This window comes from Asparagus officinalis, chromosome 9 (assembly GCF_001876935.1).
Source record: "Asparagus officinalis chromosome 9, Aspof.V1, whole genome shotgun sequence".
In the NCBI taxonomy this organism is placed as follows: Eukaryota; Viridiplantae; Streptophyta; class Magnoliopsida; order Asparagales; family Asparagaceae; genus Asparagus; species Asparagus officinalis.
Window position 1 is genome coordinate 11,321,319 of NC_033802.1, and position 23,399 is coordinate 11,344,717.

At 39.0% G+C, this 23,399-nt stretch overlaps 1 protein-coding gene across 4 annotated transcripts; it reads left to right on the forward strand.

The window, feature by feature from the left end:
- Positions 1,931-22,050, forward strand: LOC109824850 (3-isopropylmalate dehydratase large subunit, chloroplastic-like). 4 transcript variants are annotated; one of them, XM_020391506.1, is made up of 11 exons: positions 1,931-2,058; positions 2,136-2,201; positions 2,295-2,398; positions 2,489-2,660; positions 4,386-4,454; positions 4,540-4,656; positions 5,091-5,141; positions 19,759-19,814; positions 19,926-20,057; positions 21,515-21,561; positions 21,626-22,050. In XM_020391506.1, exons 4-9 carry the CDS (start codon positions 2,601-2,603, stop codon positions 19,951-19,953), a joined length of 381 nt encoding a protein of 126 aa, XP_020247095.1. In that variant the 5' UTR covers positions 1,931-2,058; positions 2,136-2,201; positions 2,295-2,398; positions 2,489-2,600; the 3' UTR covers positions 19,954-20,057; positions 21,515-21,561; positions 21,626-22,050. The 4 variants fall into 4 exon arrangements, 3 of the variants coding, with proteins under 3 accessions (XP_020247095.1, XP_020247093.1, XP_020247094.1); XM_020391504.1 differs by having other exon boundaries at positions 21,649-22,050; XM_020391505.1 differs by having other exon boundaries at positions 2,170-2,201; positions 21,649-22,050.

Genomic DNA, 23,399 nt, shown 5'->3' on the forward strand with positions numbered 1-23,399 from the left:
GCGAGACAGCAAAGACTGTCCCGCTGGCGAGACAGTTCATACTTGCTTTTGAATTTTTTTCGAAAACAGTATGAAATCATTTTCTTGTGAATTTTTGAGTGATCTTCTCTATGCTTGGGATATCTATTAGCATTTTTTGACACTTACACGAACTTCCCCACAATTTGAAAATGAAAGTGGGGTTCAGTCTGGTTCACCTTCACCGTCACCAGGCGGCCCAATACCCACAAGGATGGCTTTATTGCCAACCAGTGGCAAACCCCCACGAACGCCACCAAAGTTGCGATGGCGATCAGCTTCATCTGGGTCGGCGATACCCCTAGCACCATAAAGAATTGCTGGAGGAAAGGATGTAAGGGCTACGGCAAGCCAAATTCCAGATGCCTCAAGTAGAGTGGATCCCGATCTGACCCATCTCCCTGGCTCAAGCTCTATATATATACAATTGACTTTACAGCTGTCGGAATCTGAATGGTCGGATCAAGCCTTGTCTAACGATTAAGATTATTTGTCAGAATTTGAAGTGACATCTCAGGGATCGAGGCGCAGCCCACTCACCTCGAACAGCCTGCAATCTGCCAAGAAAAACAGAGCTGTGATAGTCAAAAATAATGTGTGGTGACGTTAGCCACGTCTAATCTAAAGAGACTTTTCAGCTCCCTCATTAATGCACACCCACGTCCATCCCAAGCTGCTCTTATTTCACTCGGACCTGGCTCAAGCCGACTCCAAGCGAAAGGGGCCAACTGTTATGGTGTTTCAATCGTCAAAGTGTAGTCCTGTGCCTGCAACGGACATGTGTACTTCTACATGCAATGCTCCAATCAAATTGGCAACCAAGACTACAAAGGATCTCAACTTAGTCGACCCGCCGAGTCGACATCCCCTTAGGATAACTCGAAGGGCGGTACTTGTTGGTCCTCTTATCGAGGAGGACTCGCTACGAGCCCACTCGACCAATTATTCGACCCTTTGCTAGGTCGACTAGAGAGGTGTTACTTCTCGACCAAGTTAGAGAATGACTTCGAACTCAAGCCTCTCCCACTATCAATGTGTCGGCATCACATTTAATGTGTGGCAGACACCATCATGCCTTTAGCCCCGATAGTCTTCATGAGTCATCAGACCACGTCAGCACCGCCATGCCTCCAATCGCTTCTCATTTAATGCTGAGATGATCTTTTCTCATCGCTTCTCATTTAATGCTGAGATGATCTTTTTTCTAGTCGCCAGCCGACATCTATAAAGCAGGTGCTGACGCAACCGTCAGCCCATACTTCTTCACTGCCATATTGTGCTCGACCACAATGACAGTTCTGCTATTTCAGCACCACTATAAATAGTGGTACTATTCTAACAGAGTGGGGGCTGGAATCTAAGTTATTCTAAGCTACCTTAAGCAACACCTGCTAATTGCGCTACACAAAAGAGCTTACGCAGTTCTTCATTTCCTCACTCAAATTCACCAGCTGACTTGATCGTCGGGGGAACCAAGCCCCGTGCTCTCACGAGCTGTTCTTTATGCAGGCTTCAGCTACTCAACTCAGAATCAGATATTCGGAGAAGAGAGCAGTCCTTCATTAACCTCACACCTACAATATAATTGACTATTTGATCACTTAACATCAGCGGTCACAATCTCATTATCCCAATGAATAACCTATTAAAATAAAATCCCAATCACATTATCAGCTAAAAGTACATTACCAAAAATTATCACGCTTTACACCATCTAATAAACGGGTCCAACTATTCACACTCCCAAACAGTAACTTTGGGGTGTGTGAGGACTAAATTGCCCTTCTCCCAAACCAAAACCGGCCAAATCCATTCCAAAAACACCCTCAACATATCAAAAGGGCATTTTCGGCAACCCACTCTCAAAAGTTACTGTTTGGGAGTGCCTGTTGGTTATTTGCTAATAAACCCCACTAACCCCCACTAACCGCTATCTCAAGGCGGTTCTCAGCTGTCAGCAGTGCTCCTCTGATCTTCTGCTCTTGTCTCTCTCATCCGCCGCCATGCCCACCGCCATTGTCACCGCCGTCGCCGTCGCAGGTAGTTTGTTCTTTCATTTTCGCCTTCGTTTCTGCGATTTCCTCATCTTTTTCTTGTTTTGATAAATTTCTCGCTAGGTTGCAATTTGATAGATTCATTCCTTTTGCGTAGGCTAAGAAAGCTCTAGTATCTATGGGAAAAAGGTCCTTCCTTTAACTCTGCCCCTTTTTGTACTGAATCTAAATTGATTGCTGAGTTTGATTCTGTATACTTTACTCTTCTATATATGGAATTAGGATGTCCAACTACTGCAAATAAATGTCGAAATCGAGATTTGAACAAAACCCTAGCAGTCATGGCACCACCGCAGCCTCGGCGGTCTCCAGCATCCACTGGTTCAGTTGGGTTCTTTCTTCTTTGTTGGTTTAGCTCTCTTCATTTGACTGGGAAATTGCAGAATTGTTATTGCTTATTGCTGATTCTTGTTTAGGTGAAACACGCTATGACCATGACTGAAAACATTTTGGCGAGGGCTTCGGAGAGATCGAGCTTGGAGCCTGGGGATAATGTTTGGGTGAATGTTGATGTGTTGATGACCCACGATGTTTGTGGGCCGGGGACGATTGGGATCTTCAAGAGGGAGTTTGGGCAGAACCGCCAAGGTTTGTGATTCACTTCTATCATGTTGCTTTCGAAAATGTAAGGCATTATGAGGTTGCAACCAAGGGGCTGTTTGCTTGTGTGGAAATAGGTATAGAGAAGTAGATACTAGGCAACTGAATTTATGTTTCACTCATTTGGTTTCGAACATTATGACTGAGAAAGGTAAAAGAACTTAATTCATAGAAAAAACCATAGCACATGTGGCAGGCAATTTGTTCGGAACAAATGGTTCATCCTTAATGGATCTTTAAAACTAAAAAGTATTTCCATCTCATTACAAAATATCTTTCAGATTCCAAATGGGAAAATTGTAGCTTTTGCACCAATTGTTTCTCAATCAAATACTGAATTTGCACTGGAAATACATTTCCCATGATAAAATTGCAGATATCCAAACATTGGGTTCAGAATTGATTTCCTACATCATTTGTTTAAGATACTACAATATTTACTAAAACATATTTTTGCAACAACCTGAACAACCCCAAAATGAAAGATCGAGGAATATATTTTGCCTTGAGTAATTAAACATGTACAGTCTTGGGTTTGAAATGAATTCCCACCTACCTTAAGAAAGTTGTTGTTCACTTTGCCGATCTTGCAAAACCTGAACATCCTGATAATATTTTTCCTTTAGAGACGGGCCTAAGCCTCTAGCAAGAGATGATAGCCTTCAGCTTGAACCTCTAAGAAAAATTAGACTCTCACTTTAAATATAGTTTTTCTTTTTTGAGTAGACCAGGACTCATTTAACATGATACATTTGAAGCAAGGAAAGATTTAAGTAGCACTTCATGACCACTGAGCATGAGCAACAAAACGTTCCGTCCTTTGAGCTTGTTATTCATTTCAAGAGAAATTTATGGGTTGTAAAAAGTACGCCTTTCGAGAGAAGGGTTATGTGGAATTTCTTATATATGTTTAGAGAGAAGGGTATATCTCTTAACTCCTTTTGGCCATAAATAAACAGTGATTTGGTAAAATGACCTGAGAATTTAAATCAATTAATCACATGCCCTGATTTTACAGTTATTGTTTTAGAATCCACCACCAAACTTTATCTCGAACAAAATGATAGTCGATCAAGGTATGCTCTATCCTTATGGAAGATTGGATTATTAATGTAGATTGTAGTTTGCTCATACATCTTAAAGTCACAGGATCGATGGTGGTAAAGCTAATTTCTTGTGGTAACTGCTTCAATCACACTCACATGTAGCCTTTGTGTTGCTCCTTATTCATCTTCTGCATGAGATCTGGTTAAAAACTCTGCTTACCTTCCCAAGAAACCATTTGTTTTTTGCAATAAAGGCATGGTATTTCCCTTGGGAAAACAGAATTTGTTCTGGTTTAATCTAGTATCTAAAAATTTTAAATTTCAGTCTGATGAGGATATTTTTCTTAGCTAAATACTTGAACTTTTTCCCCTATTAATTAAAGGTTTGGAACCGTAAGAAGGTTGTTATTGTACTGGACCATTGTATCTTTACTAGCGACGAACGTGCGAACAGGAATGTTGACATCTTGAGGACTTCTGTAATGAACAGAATATTAAATATTTTTATGACATTAAAGACCTTGTAGGCTTCAAGGTATCTTCTGTAATCTTCTTTTATTGTAGCTGATGCTTTTAAAGGCGAAAAATAACTTGACTACCATTTTTATTTCATGTCTAAGATTGAGTCCTTCACTTCTATATTGTTAATTTCCTTTTGATCCTGCAGGCTTATCCAGATTACAAATGTGTTTACCACATTGCTCTTGCCCAAGAAGGGCACTGCAAACCTGGAGAGGTGAGTATCATTTGTAATTCATTTACCGTACTGTCAAGTTGTTTTAGTGGTTAACTCATTCCAATATCTACGATTCTGTGCTTAGGTTTTGCTTGGCACCGATTCACACACCCGCAATGCTGGAGCATTTGATCAGTTTGCTACCAGTATTGGTAATACTGATGTAGGTTTTGTCATGGGCACTGGAAAACTTCTGTTCAAGGTTTAAAAAAAAAAGTTCGTTGTGCACTTCTTTGTTGGCTTCTGTCAGTTGATTTTTTGTGTTGACTGCAGTGTCAAGAAACAAAGTAATCGTCATTACCATGAAGCCTTTCTGACATTAACATTGGGTTCGCCATGGAGCATGAAACTTCTTTAAAAAAGAAGAAGAAATTTTAATGATGTCAACTTGACATTAACGCTCTGTTACCTAATCCCTAGCCAAGAAAATCATAGAAAATAGATATTATCTTAATCCTTGAACACCAGTTATTCTTACAGACGGAAAAGCTTGAAAGAGATAATTGCTATGAAGTATTGGATTCAATGTAGAGGCACTTGTTAAACAAAGTGCCACAAAGAACAATTTACCACAAAGTAGAGAAGATATAATTTTATTAAATTAGCAATCTAACTATTCAGAAGGCCATTGCACAGTTGGATGGGGACATGCCTGACTATTTGCTAGCCAAGGATTTGATTTTGCAGGTTAGTTTGGTGGATGTTGAACATTCTATTCTGTTACTATCTGTATTTAGGATTTCAATCTTACATTTGTTTAGATATTTTTTCTGCCGACAGTAATTTATTTCATAATCTTTGACAGTGTATGAACCTACCCTGTTTCGTGGTAGATTATTAGTGAAATGACTGTTTCTGGCGCTACATACAGTGTATGAACCTGCCTTGTTTCATTAGTTCTACTGTTGAAAGTTTTAAGTGTAAGTCGATTATAATGTAATTTCACATCTAGGATTCTATTGAAGTCAAGTAGCATATTCATTTATGCTTGATCTGATGGAAGAGCGAATGACTTTGTGTAACATGGTTATTGAAGCGGGAGGTAGAAATGGAGTTGTTCCTACAGAGGCAACTACGTTCAAGTACCTAGAGGTCGGAACTTACTTGAAGTTGTGATGCTTAAATTATTTGTTCTATGAGTATTTATCTATACTACTATATAATGAGCCAAGTGGCGGCAAACTAAAATGGTGGATATTCTCGTTTGTACTATAATTGGAAGGGCAAAAAGGTAAATTAATAAGGGACAACTTTCGCTTTGTTTTCATTTTCTTTCTTTTTTTTGTTTTCTGGAATATTCCGTATCATGCAAACATTTTCTCTTTCTTTTCCTTTTTTATTTTTTATTTTCTATAATATTGCATGAATAGTATTTGCCTATTTGGGTCCATATAATTACATATCTATTATCTATTATAGTTTAGGTTCTGAAAGGAATACAAATGAAAATTATAAATATCTTTCAGGAATAGTAACATGTATAAAAGAGTCAAAGAATGTCAAAAGTATAAGATATAAGTTTTATTTTGTTGCAAATTATAAGTTTTGTGCATAAGGCACATGCATCTTATTTAGCAACAAAAGAAATAAAACTAATACATGCGATATTAATAGATGATAAAAATCTTATCTTCCATCATAAGATAAAAGGATGTTTCTTCAGGTTTTAAAATCTCACATTATAATTGAATCTAATATGTATTTTTGACATATAGAAATTTATTAAAGATGATTTTGGGTCTCTTGCACATGCATATGCATGTGCGACTATGCTAGTAATAAAAAAGGGGTAGCCTAGTGCACGAGGCTCCCATCCTTGTGGGCTCTGGGGAGGGTAAGAATGTACACAGCCTTACCCCCGCATGCGAAGAGGCTGTTTTGAGGATTTGAACCCATGACCTAAGAAAGGAAATTCTTGAGAAATCATTATGTTTTGTGCATGTTTGTGCATGTTTGTGAACTTTGAGGTTATAATCCACTTGGGTTATATAATTCACAAATCGATTATGTAGAGACTTGTTTTCTTTTTCTTCAATTAAATAAAGTAAATTTATAACTGAAAAGAGTTTAAAGGGGGCTTTTATTTTTTAATTAATTACATTTAAGATGGGGGTTATAGAGCTCTAAAGCCATAGGGATTTTTTTATAAAACTATTCCCCATGATCTCTAAAAGAAACGAAAAAAAAAGAAAGAAAGAAATATAGAGATCACAGAGAGTTGAAAAAAAGGAGATTTGAGCTTCAAAAGGTTAGTGAATTTTTTTGCTATGTTTTATGGGTTACTGTATAGGTTAAAAAGATAACTTTTTCCCATCGCTGACATCATCTCCGACGATGTCTAACAACTTCCGGCCATTTGTGGCTTCAGGAGGTGACCACCATGACCACCGAACCCAACCAAACCCATTTGGGTTCTGGTGTAGACAACAAACATAATAGGAAGAAGAGGAATGGAAATTTTCCTATAGAGATTTGTTGCTAGAATAGTTTAGTTATAAGTCCTCTTTGTTCAAAGAACAAAAATATTTATAGCCTGTTTGGATGGAGGATAGAGAAGGGGAGGAGAAGAGAAATTTTGGTTTACCGTTGTTGGAGAGTTCCATTTAGAAGGATAGAAGGGAATGAGACGGAAAATTGAACTAAAATCTTACCCTCCAAATTGGGGGGTAAAGAAGGGAGAGAAGGAAGAGAAAAAATTTCCCTTCCCTTCCTTCGCTTAGTCATCTCCCAAACACACCATTATAGAAAACCCCTCAGAACCAGAAATATTGGTTCTATGTCTGACATAGTTGTGCTAGAAAATTTATGTATATTGCATGCTTATAGGTTTGATCGAGGAGTAAGCTTCTTAGATTATAGTTCTATGAAACTTTTGTTAGATTTATCAAGGTGAGTGGATTTATTATCATTAGTTTTTTAATTAAAAATTTTGGTATAAAAATAGTCTATCATATATAGTAGTCTTATTTCAGTAAAGATAAATTATTGGATCATACATGTTATTTCTGTTTCAATCGTAGAAAATTTGATAAAGAATTTGATATTGAGTAGTTATTTATCTTTAACAAGATAAATATTATCTAATATGCAAATTATTAAAAATATATTTTAAAGTTACTGTTCATATAGCATCTATTGAAAAGTTGTACATTTGACAAACATAATATAATTAATGTAGGTTCATGAATATTCTATTTTCCTGAAAAAATATATGTGAAAGTCTACAAAAGTGTTAAAGCATATTATATGGCTTTTCGTACAAATGAAGTTGCAAGTTATATTTTGAGTGAAAAGAAAATGTTGTAAAATGTTAAAATCCTCAGAAGTCCACTATGGAGTGAAGTGATTTGTTTAAGCCAATCATATGGCATCGAATGTACCGACTATTGTTAAAGTGACCATTTTTGGCAAAAAGTGATGTGACATTTGGGCAACCTATGGTAGTACTAGATACATTCAGTTCTTAAGTTGATTTGTAGCGATTTGATGCGCATTCCTATGCTATCGGGCTATAATCTCCGTAGCTTTAGTGTGACAACTAAGGAAGCTTTGCAGAGTGTGATTTTTGTAATTTAAAAGTATTTAGTGCTCATTCGTTTTTTTAAAGTTTTGTGAATACTCTTTTATGACACTGTCGGATGCTATTCATGAAAGTTTCTTATTGTTCGAAATTTGTATGTTTCCCAAATTTGTTCTGGTTGACAATATGAACTTATCTGATTCACTAATGATGAGTTATCTGTTCACTAAGTGTAAACTCACCCTAATATTTTCAGTCTTTTTCAAATGAGTATTAGACAGCTTTATCTATAGCATGGAGTTTGGGACATGAGAAGAATCGTCTAGATAATGCTTTGATGCTGAGTTTATAGTTATCTAAGACATGTTGATATGCTTATGTAATAAGAGTGTTCAACTCATTAGAGTGAACTTGTTATAATGTAGTTTTTTCTCTTGGACTTCCATATGTCAATAAAGTCTTTTATTGAAAAGTTTAATTGTGATGTGGAAGTGCATAGCTGGCTTAACATGTGTTTTCACACGTGTTGCCGTTGTCATGTATCTCAAAATAAGTTGCGCATTTTGCGGCGTGACAAGTTGTGGTATTAGAGCTTAGGTTTAGAAGTTCTAGGCTTAGAAGTTTATAAAAGTAGTGCTTACAAATAAGTTTTAGAGTTGTTTTTAGTGGTCATTGACATATTGGTTATTTGCTATATAACTAGATGGTTAGGAACACCACGAGCACTCTTTCAACTCGGGAAAGCGATTTTCACTAGACTTTAGGGCAAATATTTTGGTAATAGAAATGCACATGGGTCTTGTTCTGGAGTGAATCAAACGGATGCAAATGCTATGTTGTAAGTGATGCAAAATCTCACCACTATAGTGCAAAATCAGTAGCAACAATTTAATCAACAGCAAGAACCTCGAGATGATGATCATCCTCGATTGCGAAGTGGTATGGCGGAGTTTAAGAGGTTGACACCGCCTACCGTCGAAGGAAGTGTTGATTTTATAGTAGCTGAAGACTGGATCACAGAGATGGAGAAAGTCTTTACTTATATAAGGTGTCTTGAGGGAGAAAAAGTGACTTATGCAATCTATATGTTGAAAGGACGTGCATATAGCTGGTGGCAAATGCAGTAGAGAATTCTAGTAGATGGTGCTAAGACTTCTATGAGAAGTACTTTCCAAAGACTGTTCGCCAGGAGGAGAAGGAATTCTGTGAACTGAAGCAAAATGATAAAATTGTTGCCGAGTACGAGGAGGAATTCACTTATTTATCCAAGTTTGCACCCCTGTTTGTTGCAATCAAATAAGATAGAGCATGTCGTTTTAAGGAGAGTGCAACCTGAAATAAGGTTTTAAGTGAGCTCTTTTAAACTTTTCATTTATGTAGGGTATTAAAAAAGCTTTAGTGATTGAGAAGGAGTGAAGAAATTCTCAATTGATGAACGCAAGAATGATGATATGAAAAAGAGGTTCCGATCAGACGGGCGTGGAGGCAATAATAAGCACTGGCAAAAAAAGAGAACACGTGGATTTAAAAGAAAAGCAAACTATGAAACAGAAATCGATGAGATGCACCATATGTGATAAGCCAAACCATGATGCAAAGACTTGTTGGGGAGTGAATGTACTTGGCTAAGGTGTGGTCAAAAGGATTACAAGATTTCAGATTGTCCCAAGTTGAATGAAACTTTGATTCATAAGGCACCTCAAAGTGATCAGTGTTCTCAATCTAAGGCTTGAGTTTACTCTCTAATCAAGTAAGAGGCTCGGCAAATAATAATGTGGCGTCATGCCTATATATTCTACTTTTGCTCGAGTATTCTTTGATTTTGGAGCTCCACATTCTTTTATTACTGCACAATTTGTTAGGAAGCAAGATTTTCCTTGAGATACACTAGAGCATGAATGCATATTAGCACACCAGGAGATAGTATACAGATATCTAATAAGTCTTACAAAAGCAAGATAAAGATAAGGGATAGAGAGCTTCCAACAGAATTGATCATTCTTGATATGCATGATTATGATATCACTTTAGGGATGATTTGATTATCTAGAACTCGTGTATCTATTTTCAATCAAGAGAGGAAAGTGGACTATCTAACTAAGTCGGCTCACTTCTTGCTGATCAATATGAAGTTTTCCTTGGGGAAGCTTGCGAAATTGTATATTGCTGAAATAGTCAGACTTCATGGTATACCAGTGGAGATAATATCTGATAAGGATCCTAGATTCGTATTTGAGTATTGGAAAAGTGTGCACAAAGCCCTTCAGAGTAAATCTATTTTAGCTCAGCATATCATCCACAAATGTATGGTTAGTTAGAGAGCACGATTCAAACTCTCGAGGATATGTTAAGACGTTGTATCCTTGATTTGAAAGGATCATAGGAGGAGCATTTACCATGGGCAGAGTTTGCATATAACAAAATTTACCAGTCAAGCATTAAGATGACACTGTATGAGGCTCCGTACGGAAGGAAGTGTAGTTCACATATACACTGGGATGATGTTGGAGAAAGAAAACTTTTGGACCTGAGGTGGTGTAACAAGCTATAGACAAGATCTACTTGATAAGGAAACATATTCGTAATACACAAAGTCGACAAAAGAGTTATGTTGATCGTAGTAAGAGAGATCTAGAATTTTAAGAAGTTGATCATGTATTTTTAAAGGTGTCTCATGTTCGCGTCGAAAATTGTTTTATTTGTAAAATACAATAGATTCAAAAGGACATGATCTTTTTATAAGATCTCTCGCTTACACAAATAAAACAAAAATTACAACTCTTTTTAAACACACATAACGGACGTTTATCACCCGCTGTTTGTGTGGGATCTTTGCCTGTACCAGGGACGCGTTAGTCCATGGACCGTCGCGGATCAGATCCGGTTGACAGAGTGATTATTAAAAGCTCTTACTTCACAAAGGAAGTAATCGCAAAAGTGATAATCTCGACCAAGCGAGATTATGATTCTTCTCAAGATCAAAACCAAGTTTGACCCGGAGGTAAGGTAAAACGGGCCTCAGATCCTTCAAATATCTCCCTCTTTATGCTGAAGTTCGCCAATATCTGCTAGCCCTCTGAAATTCGTGCTTCACTCTTCAATTTGACAACACCTCGCTCTCTGATTTCAGATCCTCTTAAATGAAGGCACTAGGTTTGTATTTATAGGCTTCGATTGTAGTGTTTTCGGATAAGAACTGATGATTTGACGTTATCCGCAGTTAATAACCGTTTAACCACGTTCAGAGATAGTATCAAAGCAGTTGGGAGGCTCTGAAATGATCAAATTCCGCAAAAACCCGTCGAAAACGTGTTTTCGGCTCAAAACTGTGCGAGCCACCAAATGGTGGCTCCCCCCGGCCTTGGGCCGAGCCATTGGCTTTGGCTGAGTCGTTTTGACGCGACTCGGCTACCCGGGGCTTTTCCGGTTCGTTCGGGTTGGACTTGTTTCATCGTTACTCGCATTTTGTTGTTTCGTTGACTTGTCCGCTTCACTGTTTCGCTTTATGCGTTTCGTTAGCTTGGAGGCGGCTGACGAGCACGCGGGCCATTTGATTTTTCGTTTTGTTGGCTTGTTTTTACGTCCTCAATGGTTCGTCGATTCGCTTCATGAGCTTGTTGGCGTCAGATAATCCTTCTTGATTCGGATAATGATGTTCATCGTCTTCTTTCCGTCTCGAACTGCGATACAGGAACCTATAGGTAATTTTTTACGCCTACAGATACCTCATCTAAAGTGTTTCAGGCTCTTTCTTTTATAGAGGAGTTTGAAATACTTTGGATATGATACACTTAGCCTTCAGTTCTTTGATTTCTTCAGCTTTCAGTCCATTCAGTATTTTGTCGAATAGCTAAAATTCATCCGGTGCTGCATTTATCGTCTGACCGTCGTCGAAATCTCGAACTTAGACTTACGTGTTGATATTTTAATTAGCTCGTGTCGTTGAATCGACGTTCAACTGATCATCTTCGTCGGGAATTCTCATTTGAATCACGATTGAACTTCCCGGGTTAATTTGGAATTGAAAATAATCCTGAGCCTTGTTTTGGCGAGACTATCGACGCGTTGATCGGCGTCAATTTGCGTTGAACGGGGTTTGACTCGCATTGACCGTTATTGACTTTCATCATCATACGTTAAATGGCGTCGACTCGCGTCGAATGGTGTTGACTCGCGTCGATCTTCCTCGTCACGCGTTGACCGGCGTGAACACAGTTTATACTAATACGTTAACCGGAGTCTACACAGTTTACGTTCTTAAGATGTTAGAACGAGAACCAGTCTATACTCATATACTCCTGGGAGTTTCAGGAATTAGTTTAACCTCATATACCCGTCGGAGGTTATCAGGTTATCTTTAAGAATATTCTGTAAAATATTCTCCAGAAATTCCCCGTTAAGGATAGGAAACAGTTTAGACTCGTATACCCATTGGAGTATGAATACGCCCCTAGAATAAATAAAAAATACTCGAAAATGAGCAAAAATGTATGCGAAACACCCTCGAGGCTCGCCACACGTGCGAGCCAGCATTTCGTGCGAGTGTAGCCGCTGTGAGCCAGTATTTGGTGGCTCGCATGCGTGCGAGTCAACTGAGGTTGGGGGCTAGTTGGTTCAAGGTTGGTTTGGGTTCGATTTGGGTTCGGTTCAGGGTTCGGTTTTGGGGGTTTTAAGAGTCTGATCTCCTCTTCTTCTTCCTCTTTTCTTTCGGGTTTCTCTTGATATTCAAACTCTTCTCCCACTCGAATTCTTCTTAGTCCTTCCCTCTCTCTGTAAATCTCCCAAATCTTCCATAAACCCCACCAAGTTCACGAATTAGGAGCTAGGGTTTCGGTTTGATTTTGATTTGGGCTCGAGCACTTGTGGGTTCTCTTGGCAAAGCTTCATTCTCCTTAATCCTTCTTCGAACTCAGGTAAGAACTTCACTCCTGCATGGCTTCAATTTTGACCTACATCCCCGCTTTTTTATCTTCGATTTTGGGTGTTTGGGGTTAGGGCCGAAACCCTAATTTGATTTGTTGGCGCTTTAATTCTAGAACCTGTGTACAGCCGAGACCCTTAGCTCTTGTCCACAACCATGTATATAGCTTGAAATTTAAGTCGATACTCATGCTTCAGTCTTGGATGACCTTGTGAACTTTGTGGGATAGCCGAAACGTTTTGCCCATATGTTAATCTGAGCTTGTTACCTTAGTCCTGCATACTTGATCTTCCATGTCCTAAATTTCGACAATGGCCGAGGATACCCTTCTTTAAGAATTTGGGTGATCACCTAAGCTCTGGATGTGTACTGAGTCTGAATCAAATCCCTGAAACTCAATTTTGTATGGGGACTATATTTGGATGCTTGATTTTGGATGAAGGTTTAAATGAGTTTTGCACGTGAAGCTTGGTTGTATGCGAGGTTTAATTGAACCCTCGAGATTTGTGATCATGACCGGACCCTATAGCTTTGTTACAACTGGTCACCTGGTTTAGATTTGTAGTCATGTACGAAAACTGAACTCGCGCACATGTCGTACTCCTTTTTTTTTATTTTGAATGATAGCGAAACCCATGTCTTGATGGTGATTTCCTTTTTGTGTATGGTCACCAAGTTTGGTTGTGCGTGTAGATTGGACCAAACTTCTTAATTTCAAACCTTTGTCGATGTCGAAATCTTGAACCGTTTGGTTGTGTACACTCGGTTGAGAATCCAAATTATCTCCATGAGTTTTAGTTGACAGTCGCGTCCATTCGCTTGACTTTGTATGAAAATCGAGCTTATTTCCTTCAGGTTAGCATATTTGATTTCCCCCGCTCCAACTTGAATTAGGGATATGACGTAGGTTTAATTGGATTTTTAATCGGAAAATCCTATTTTTATAGAATTTTAGTCAAAAATTGCAATTTCCCTTTTTGTATTGGACTGATGCTTCTCACTTCTCGACGTAACTGAACCACTGATTTTCTTTGCAGATTAGCCATGTCGCTGAAGAGGTCGCGTGTCTTGAGGGGTCGCTCAACTACTTAGTCACCTGAGCCAGAGCCTTTTGCTTGCACAGGTACATGTTTATTGCCCTTTCGTTTGTGAATTCAATGTTAATATATATCGTATATTGTATCACCGCTTTGTTCTCCTTGGTGAGACAATTGGGAAGAGCTGACATCCTCATTTATGAGGGTGGACGCTTTAAAAGATGCGTTTTGCTTGGTCAATACGCGTCTTAAGGCAATAAGAGGCGATTTCATACTGTATCGCATTACGTAGGACGATGTATATTGTCGTGTTGTTTGTGTGATAATGTAGCTTATCCTCCGTGTACTTAATATAGTTGAAATCGTCTCGTCAATTACAGGACCGTGACTCTATCTCACAGATCCGTGAGATGAGTTCAACGCTTGTATTGCCTTAAAAGGGACATTCTTGTAACTGCGTTTAATAAATATGCATTACTTGTTTCAATCGAATTCCCTCCAAAGGCATTTAACTCCAATGCGGTGGAAGGCCGATGCAGTGAGGCTTATGCCTCTATTGATGATCCTATGCCTATCCCGGCTATTCCCCAATTCGCTCCGGGTGGGCCTGAAGACTTACTCAGCTGGTTTGGAAGGGAGATCGCCATATCCTACGACAGCTGATCACCGACGCACCTCTGGTCAAGAATTCCAGCTCTACTCATTCTTTAAGGAAACCAGACTATCTATTCGGCGATTCTGTTGAAGACTCGGCCGTCGTATCTCTCGAAGCTGAGCATTGGCTGCACAAAGATGATGGGGGCTTTCTATATCTTCCTTCAATTTCTCGTCATTGCTCGCTGACTGAATTGCGGTGCCAAGTTGTCACACGGGAGATATCGTGGGACTTGACGGAGGAACATGACCGCATCCATTGCGAATACATCACCCATCAGGCCGTTCCCGACTCAAGTGATAGAAACCTCGTCACCGGATTACATCCCAATGTGTTGGGACTGAATGACCCGCCGCGAGGTGAACTGTTTACAGTTGCTAACACTTTGAAGAATCGTCTCGCGAGATTGGAGCGGGAAATGCCTGCGACGGGTCACATGTGTTACAGTTGGGTTCATTCTTCGGGCAAGTTCTGGTGAGCTCGTCTAACCAGCTATGTTCTCAACCAGTGGGATGAAGAGCTGAAAGCCAGCGGTTTATATGCAGTTATTCGCGCCACCATGCATGGGTTGTCGATCAGCATCCCTCATTTTCTTGGGTTGCTAGAGCTTTATGATCCCAGACACAAATATTTTTCTGACGAAGCACAGGGAATTAGGGTTAGCTCTTCACGAGATGCACAAAGTTTCCGGCTTGCTGATGGGGAATATGGTGTACCAAGAGTATTTTTCTTCAAATCGGGAGTTGCATCAGTTGAAGCTACAAGCGCCCAACCGCTATAACCCCTTGTGGGATCTCACCTGTCATTACCAAATAGCTCTGGCAGGCGCTGACCCGTTATCAAAATAGCCGCGACCACAAATAAGCTTAAAGAGATTCGCGAATTATTTATTCAAGAATTTGGATAGCATCTCCGGCGAAGCGATCTACGAGTTGGCGTCGTTAACTCCATCAGAGGTTAATGAGCTGATCAAGAAATCCATCGCTCAATCTTACACCACCGCTGGCATTAAGAGTGATTTCCCTATAGGAACTAAGTTCCACTATGAAGCACGGACACGCATAACATGAAGCCGTGTCGTGTCCGTGTCGGACACACGTGTCGAACACACATATCCTATGTATTTTTTAGGATTTGTCTCGTGTCGGCGTGTCGGATGGCCGTGTCGGATCCGTGTCCGTGCTACATAGGCAGGCGGTAAAGCCCATTTAGCCGATGACTTTGTTAGCGGGTTACCTCGCCATTTAGTTGAAGAAGTGTGTGGTACCCTATCAGTCTACGGACGCTCTGCCAATGGAGGTACTTTACCCAGCTGTTCTGCTCGCCCATCGAAAAAATCTTTTCCTTCTCCTGGTGATGATTGCTGATATTCACCGTGGGCTTCGCCAAATAGTTAGTGCCTTCACACAGGGAGAAGACAAACCATCGGCTCAGATTGCTCTTGCTAAGGTAGAGTTCCCCTATACGTATCTGATGGCGTGGTTTGTCCTTTATCGCTCTGACATGATGTCAGCGCCAAACATTGCAGACCAGTCTATTCCCCTACTGCAGTTGATAGAAAATTGTAGGTGGAAGGGACGGGGATTCCCAAAAATAAAGAGACAGTTGCAAAATCATAAATGTTGGGTTTTCTCCACATGCTTCCCGTGGTTTTCGGGCCAATATGACGATTCGTTAATTGACGTGGAAAGGTCGGGGACGAGTCGAACCTGTCTTGACGTCGGCTACTTTGATTGGCTAATAAACATCAGACCCGATTATCTAATTTTCCGGGTGAGAAACCATTGCTACATTGAGCCGTATGTGCCGTGCCGGTTCGCATATCAGCTCGGGTATGATCAGATATACATTGGGAACCCGAATCGACAGCTTCGAACCAGTGACGGATTAGTAGACGGTGCTTAGGCGTGGCTATGAAGCATCACGGGTTGTACCGGCGCTATGTTCAATCTTTCAAGTGTTGAACGTCGGTTGGAACTAACATTCTTATGCTGCCGATGGCTCCCACTATGGCCGCTAGCGTGTTCGCGTCGAAAGTTGTTTTATTTGTAGAATCCATTACATGTTTATCGATTACAATAGATTCAAAAGGAGTTAAATCTTTTTATAAGATCTCTCGCTTACACAAATAAAACGAAAATTACAACTCTCTTAAAACACACACAACAGACGTTTATCACCCGTTGTTTGCGTAGGATCTTTGCCTGTGCCGGGAACGCGTTAGTCCGTTGACCGCTGCGGATCAGATTCGGTTGACAGAGTGATTATTAAAAGCTCTTACTTCACAAAGGAACTAATCGCAGAAGTGATAATCTCGACCAAGCGAGATTATGACTCTTAAGATCAAAACCAAGTTTGATCCGGAGAAAAGGTGAAACGAGCCTCAGATCCTTCGAATATCTCCCTCTTTATCTAAAGTTCGCCAAGATCTGCTAGCCCTCCTCTGAAATTCGTGCTACACTCTTCAATTTGACAGCACCTCGTCTTCTGATTTCAGATCCTCTTAAATGAAGGTCCTAAGCTTGTATTTATAGGCTTCGGTTGTTTTCAGATAAGATCTGATGATTTGACGTTATTCGCAGTTAACAACCGCTTAACCACGTTCAGAGATAGTATCAAAGCAGTTGGGAGGCTCTGAAACGATCAAATCCCGCGGCAACCTGTCGAAAATGCGTTTTCGACTCAAAACTGTGTGAGCCAGCAAATGGTGGCTCGCGGCCAGGGCGGAGCCACTGGCTTTGGCCGAGTCGTTTTGACGCAACTTAGCCACTAGGAGCTTTTCCGGTTCGTTCAGGTTGGACTTGTTTCGTCATTACTCGTATTTCGTCGTTTCGTTGACTTGTCCGTTTCACCGATTCACTTTATGTGTTTTGTTAGCTTGGAAACGGCTGACGAGCACGTGAGCCGTTTGGTTTGCTGTTGCGGTGGCTTGTTGCTACGTCCTCAACGGTTCACCAATTCGCTTCATACGCTTGTTGGTGTCAGATAATCCTCCTTGATTCGGATAATGACGTTCATCATCTTCTCTCCGTCTCGAACTGCGATGCGGGAACCTATAGGCAATTTTTGACGCCTACATCTCCTAGAAGAGGTGTGAAGAGATTTGAAATCCGAGGGAAGTTGAGTCTATGATTTGTGTGACTGTTTGAAATTCTTCAGTGAGTTGGTGAAGCGGCATACAAGCTCGCGGTACTACCTTCAATCATAAAAACATTGTAAAGAATTTGATATTCAGTAGTTATTTATCTTTAACAAGATAAGTATTATCTAATATGCAAATTATTGGAAACATGTTTTAAAGTTACTGTTCATATGACATCTATTGATAAGTTGTACATTTGACAAATATAATTTAATTAGTATAGATTCATGAATATTCTATTTCCATGAAAAAATATATGTGAAAGTCTACAAAAGTGTTAAAGTATATTATATGGCTTTTCATACAAATAAAATTGCAAGTGATATTTTGAGTGAAAAGAAAATGTTGTAAAATGTTAAAATCCTCAGAAGTCCACTATGGAGTGAAGTGATTTGTTTAAGCCTATATTTTGGCAAAAAGTGAAGTAGCATTTGGGCAAACCTATAGTAGTGCGAGGTACATTCAATTCCCGGATTGACCTATAGCAATTCGATGCGCATTCTCATGCTATTAGGCTATAATTTTCTTAGCTTTAGTGTGACAACTAAGGAAGCTTTGCAGAGTGTGATTTTTATAATTTAAAAGTATTTAGTGCTCATTCATTTTGTTTCTTAAAGTTTTGTGAATATTCTTTCATGACAGTCACATGCTATTCATGAAAGTTTCTTATTGTTCAAAAATTGTATGTTTCCTAATTTGTTCTCTGTGACAATAACTTATATTTAATATTGAAGATTTTCTTAAACTTGTCTGATTTGCTAATGATAAGTTATCTACTTACTGAGTGTAAACTCACCCCAATGTTTTCGAACTTTTTTCAGATGAGTATTAGACAGCTTTATCTATAACATGGAGTTTGGGACATGAGAAGGATCGTCTAAATAATATTTTGATGCTGAGTTTATAGTTATCGTAGACACGTTGATATGCATATGTAATAAGAGTCTTCAACTCATTAGAGCGAACTTATTATAATGTAGTTTTTGCTTTAAGACTTTTATTTGTCAATAAAGTTTCTTTTGTTGAAAGGTTTAATTGTGATATGGAAGTGCACATCAAGCTTAGTATATGCTTTTCGCACGTGTTGCCGTTGTCATGCATCTCAAAATAAGCTATATATTTTGGGGGCGTGACCGATTATAACCCAAGTGGATTACAAGTGGATTATAGTCTAGAGTGTTTGGTATATTTGATGGATTATAATCTTTTTAATTATTGAGTTAGAAAAAGATTTGGTGGATTATAATATGTTTTTAGTAGTAGAACGTTTGACAAATAGGTGGATTATAATATACCCTTTTGTCACAATGACCAAAAAGACATGGGTTTAATGGTGAGTTATTAAATGAGGCCTAGGATTTTGTGAAATGATGAGGGGTATATGTATCATTTTTACACGGTCAGACCTTTTGGATTATAATCCACCAAAAGATAATCTGGTGTACTCCTTATTTTAGTTCACTTGCGAAACATCTAAAAATGGATTGTAATCCATTTTTGTGGATTATAGTCTACTTTGACCAATTGCCTAACATTCTCTAAATAGTTTTTTTTAAGATGGCGCCTTTGGTGCAGACAAGAATTGAACTCAGGCCCCCTACGAGGGAGCGACACATGCTCTAATAGTTGCTTTACAATTTATAATTACATCTTTGATACTGTTTTCCTACCAATAACTTCTATCATGCAGGACAAGACATCCATTAATTTTGAACCGTTATATAGTGATGAATATGCCAGGCAATTGTGAGTTTTCATGTCCCAAACCCTGGCAACATGTAATTATGAAACTATCCTTCACAAAGATGCTAGAATTGTACCTAAATTGATTTGCTCATACTGACTTTTAACATCTTGGGAGCAATCTTTAAACTTCTTCACTGTTTACCTAACTTTTTCTAATACATTTTATTTGTTTGTACGTATTACTGTATTCATTCTTCTTGATGACATATATTTTATCTGTTATGTAAAATTACAATCTATCATAATATATGGTCTTGTGATGAGTCATTTTCTTATGATTTAGATTTTTTTCATGATCCCAAATTTGATGTCTCCAAGTTGGAACCATTGGTTGCAAAGGTGTGTAAGATTTAGTTGCTATTCAAATATTTTTCTTCTTCCAGGTTTATTTTCAATAATACATAATTACCTGCCATGCGGTCATCTCCTAATGTTTTTATGTTGTTTCAGCCACATTCTCCTGATAATCATGCTTTAGCAAGAGAGCGCAAAGATGTGAAAATTGTTAGAATATATATAGCCTCGTGCACTGGTGGAAAGACTGAGGATTTTCTTGCTGCCATAAAGGTTTTTCTAGCCTTGGTAGGTTCTTGAATTATATAATTGCATCATTTTACAACTAACGTAGTTCAATTATTGAAGTTCAGTTTTCGCTTCTGGTGTTGAAGCAATTACACATAAAATTGTTTAATTTATCTTACTGCTAACTAAATGTTAAACCTGCTTGCTTTGTAAAAGTTCTATAATTTATGAAACAACTTCAAGTCTTCAACCATATTCCCAGTATTTTCTGGCTATTATTCTTCATTGGAACACCAAAATACCCCTTTTAACATATTATGGGGTCGGTTCTAGATGCATATTTAATTTTATTATCAACATAAGCTCAGATGCTTCATCTCTTCTATTCCTGCACCTTTTGGACTTATATTCATATTTCCTTGTTGACATAAATGCTGAGCTTCTTCTGTCTGGAAATAATAAATGCAACTCCTTGTACTCCAAGGAATCATGTAAAAACCTGGGTTTGGTTTGTGAACATGATATTGACACTTTCTGATACGGAATGGGCTATTTGTAATATTTAGAGAGCAAAAAGAGAAGTATAACTGAGTTTCTTCCAAAGTTTTCTAAGTTTCTTTGGATGTCAATAAGCTGCAGCACTGAAAAGAGCCTTTGTTAGCTGTCCGGCGATCTAAAGGAGAAGGGGGTTTAACAAAGTGGTTGGATGAAATGATCTAGACTTTAGAACTTTTGAGAAAGAGAAAGCCATGCGTTTAGGCATCTAGTGCTGGATTGGAAAAATGTAATGCCAGTGAGCACAATCATTGTTGCGTTATAGACCATGTCCACAAGACAACTTACCAAGCAAACAGGGTGATGTGCTCAGTGAGCTTGTGAGTGGTTGCAAGATCCTGGAGGTCTGATTTCCTTAATGAACGAAGGGTAGATGAGTTTAATATTAAAAATACAACTTTCTATATTAGGGATATCCATATGCATAAATAGTTTATTTTAACGGAAATCTTTTTTATGGTTTTTGATTCATTTACAGTTGTACACCTGGTTCTCTTTGAGTAATTATGTTGAGGGTGGCGCTACAGTCACACCCCCAACCACACTCCTCTCTCGTTACAGTGCACTGGGACCCACATGAGAACCTCTTTAAAATTCTCATGTGGACCCCAGTGTACTGTAGCAAGAGAGGAGTGTAGTTGGGGGTGTGGTTGGTGGGTGTGCCTCTAGCATTTTCCTTCTGTTGAACTGCAAACCTGTTCAAGACAGTATCTAGTTGCAGTCCCTTTTCCTCCTAGAACTATATGTTGAGGTTTTTCTTCTCATGGTCCAATCGGTTTTAGATTTGCAATTATCCATTTAGATGAAAGATGATATCACATGTTATTATTAATTAATCGATTATAATTGAATCACCATCTACTAATTTTTTTATTAATTTGGGAAATCTTAATCCGTTGCATATAAATGAAGAGTTTGTTATAAACGAGTACTGATCTAGTTTATCATTTACTGATAAACAGGGGAAAAGGTGGAAGTTCCGACATTTCTTGTGCCTGCCGCCCAAAAGGTAGCATGTTTACTCCTCAAACTATCAAAGTCAGCCTAAAACAGATAGTATAGCTGATAAACAGAGCTTTCTTTCTTCATGTTGAAGGTTTGGATGGATTTCTATGCCCTCCCAGTCCCAGGTTCTGCGGGCAAGACCTGCTCTCAGAATTTCGAGGAATCTGATTATGATGTTCCAGCGAGCCCTAATTGTGGAGCTTGTTCGGGTGGTCCCCGAGACACTTAAGCCCGAATGAACGAACCTAAGGCAAGTTATTCTGTTAGGGTTGCAAGTCTTTGGATTACAGTTGAAACTTATTTTGTGGTAGTTTTTGTTAATCTCTCCTATCAGAGGTTAAACAATAGTGGAAAGGGTTAATTGCAGATGCACCCTTAAAACTATGATGATGTAACCACTTACATCCCGTAAATTATTTTATGGGTTATTTGCTGATGGACCCCCCCTGTACTATCGTCTAATTGAAAATAGATCCCCTGTGTAGTTCTGTTATTGCAGATACGCCTCCTGAGTAAATTTGTTTCAACTCGTATAGCATCACGAGTTCTATTTGTCAAGCGTTGACAGGCTATGTAACGGACCCAAGAGAGTTTTTGCAGTAGAAGAGAGTGTTAATTTATGGAAAGCCTACCTTTATTACTTGTAAGATTAGATTTTATTTTTTAGTCGCCTTGTATTTCTATCTTATTTACAGGGTATATATTAGGTTTATGTGGAGTGTTACTAATTATACCTAGATATATTCCCTTGTTAACTTTGGCCTGTATATGCTTGGTTATGGTGTTTTAAAGAATAAGTGAGGAGAAAATAGCTTCTGTAATGGGTCTTGGGTTGTATAATAGTTTTAGAGCGCAAAATGGCGGACTCTTAAAAATCTTCATTAATCCTAAAAGTCTTTTGCAATCTTTATACTAAAGTTAGGAGTATATAGAATTAGAGCAAGAAAATTGAGAGTTGGTACAGTACTTTAAGCATTAAAAGCTTTGAGATGCAAATCTCAGTAGACTCCATCTGAAGGAAGGCCTTTTGGTTTCAAAGTCCCACTGGTACGAGAGCTGTTCTGATTCAGGGCTTGCCTGCTGAAGAATGTGATCATAAGGAAAAAGTTAATCGAATTTCTTTCTCATTTATAGCTAATTATACAGCTTTGAACACTAGTAAAAAATTAAGCAACCTAGACGGATTATTCTAGACGGATTATACTAGACGGAAATATTTCCGTCTAGGTTAAGACAAAATAGACTGAATTATTTCCGTCTAGGTTTCTACAACCTAGATGGATAATTCCGTCTAGTTAAACAACCGAGGTGGAAAAGCATACTAGATGGAAATTTTTCGTCTAGGGTACATCATAGATGGAAAATTTCCATGTATGATGCTTTCCTATACAGAAAATTTTCGTCTAAGATAGTGGCCCCACATAGTGCAAAATTGAAATCCTAGGATCAGCCCGTCGCTTGCAGTTTCTAACTTCTCTCTCAAAAAATTCCCGCTCCCTGAGAAAACCCCGCTGTCCGACACTTTGATCCCCGCCGCCCTTTCTCGTCGTTGTCGTTGCCATTTCACGCTGCCGACTTCGCGCTGCCTCTTCCCCGTGCCGCCCCTCAAGCCGCCTCACACCAGCTGTCGCCCCCCTCACGCCGCTGCCTCTTCCCCATGCTGTCGCCACCTTTTCTTGCCGCCTTCGTTGTCTCAGCTCACTCATCGTCATCCTCAAGAAACCCTCGACCGATCTCGGCTCCGCCTGACTCTTGACTGTCATCCTCAGGTTCATTTGGATGATTTTTTAAATTTTCTATTTTTAATCACAACTTCATCATGGTTGATGTTGAAGAGATTGG

Bases quoted from the DNA above. Each gene is read 5' to 3' on its own strand.
- LOC109824850 (XM_020391506.1), top strand. From the start codon at position 2,601: ATGTTTGTGGGCCGGGGACGATTGGGATCTTCAAGAGGGAGTTTGGGC. The intron at 4,455-4,539 runs GTGAGTATCATT...TTCTGTGCTTAG, and splicing joins GGCACTGCAAACCTGGAGAG to GTTTTGCTTGGCACCGATTC. The intron at 4,657-5,090 runs GTTTAAAAAAAA...GCCATTGCACAG, and splicing joins CTGGAAAACTTCTGTTCAAG to TTGGATGGGGACATGCCTGA.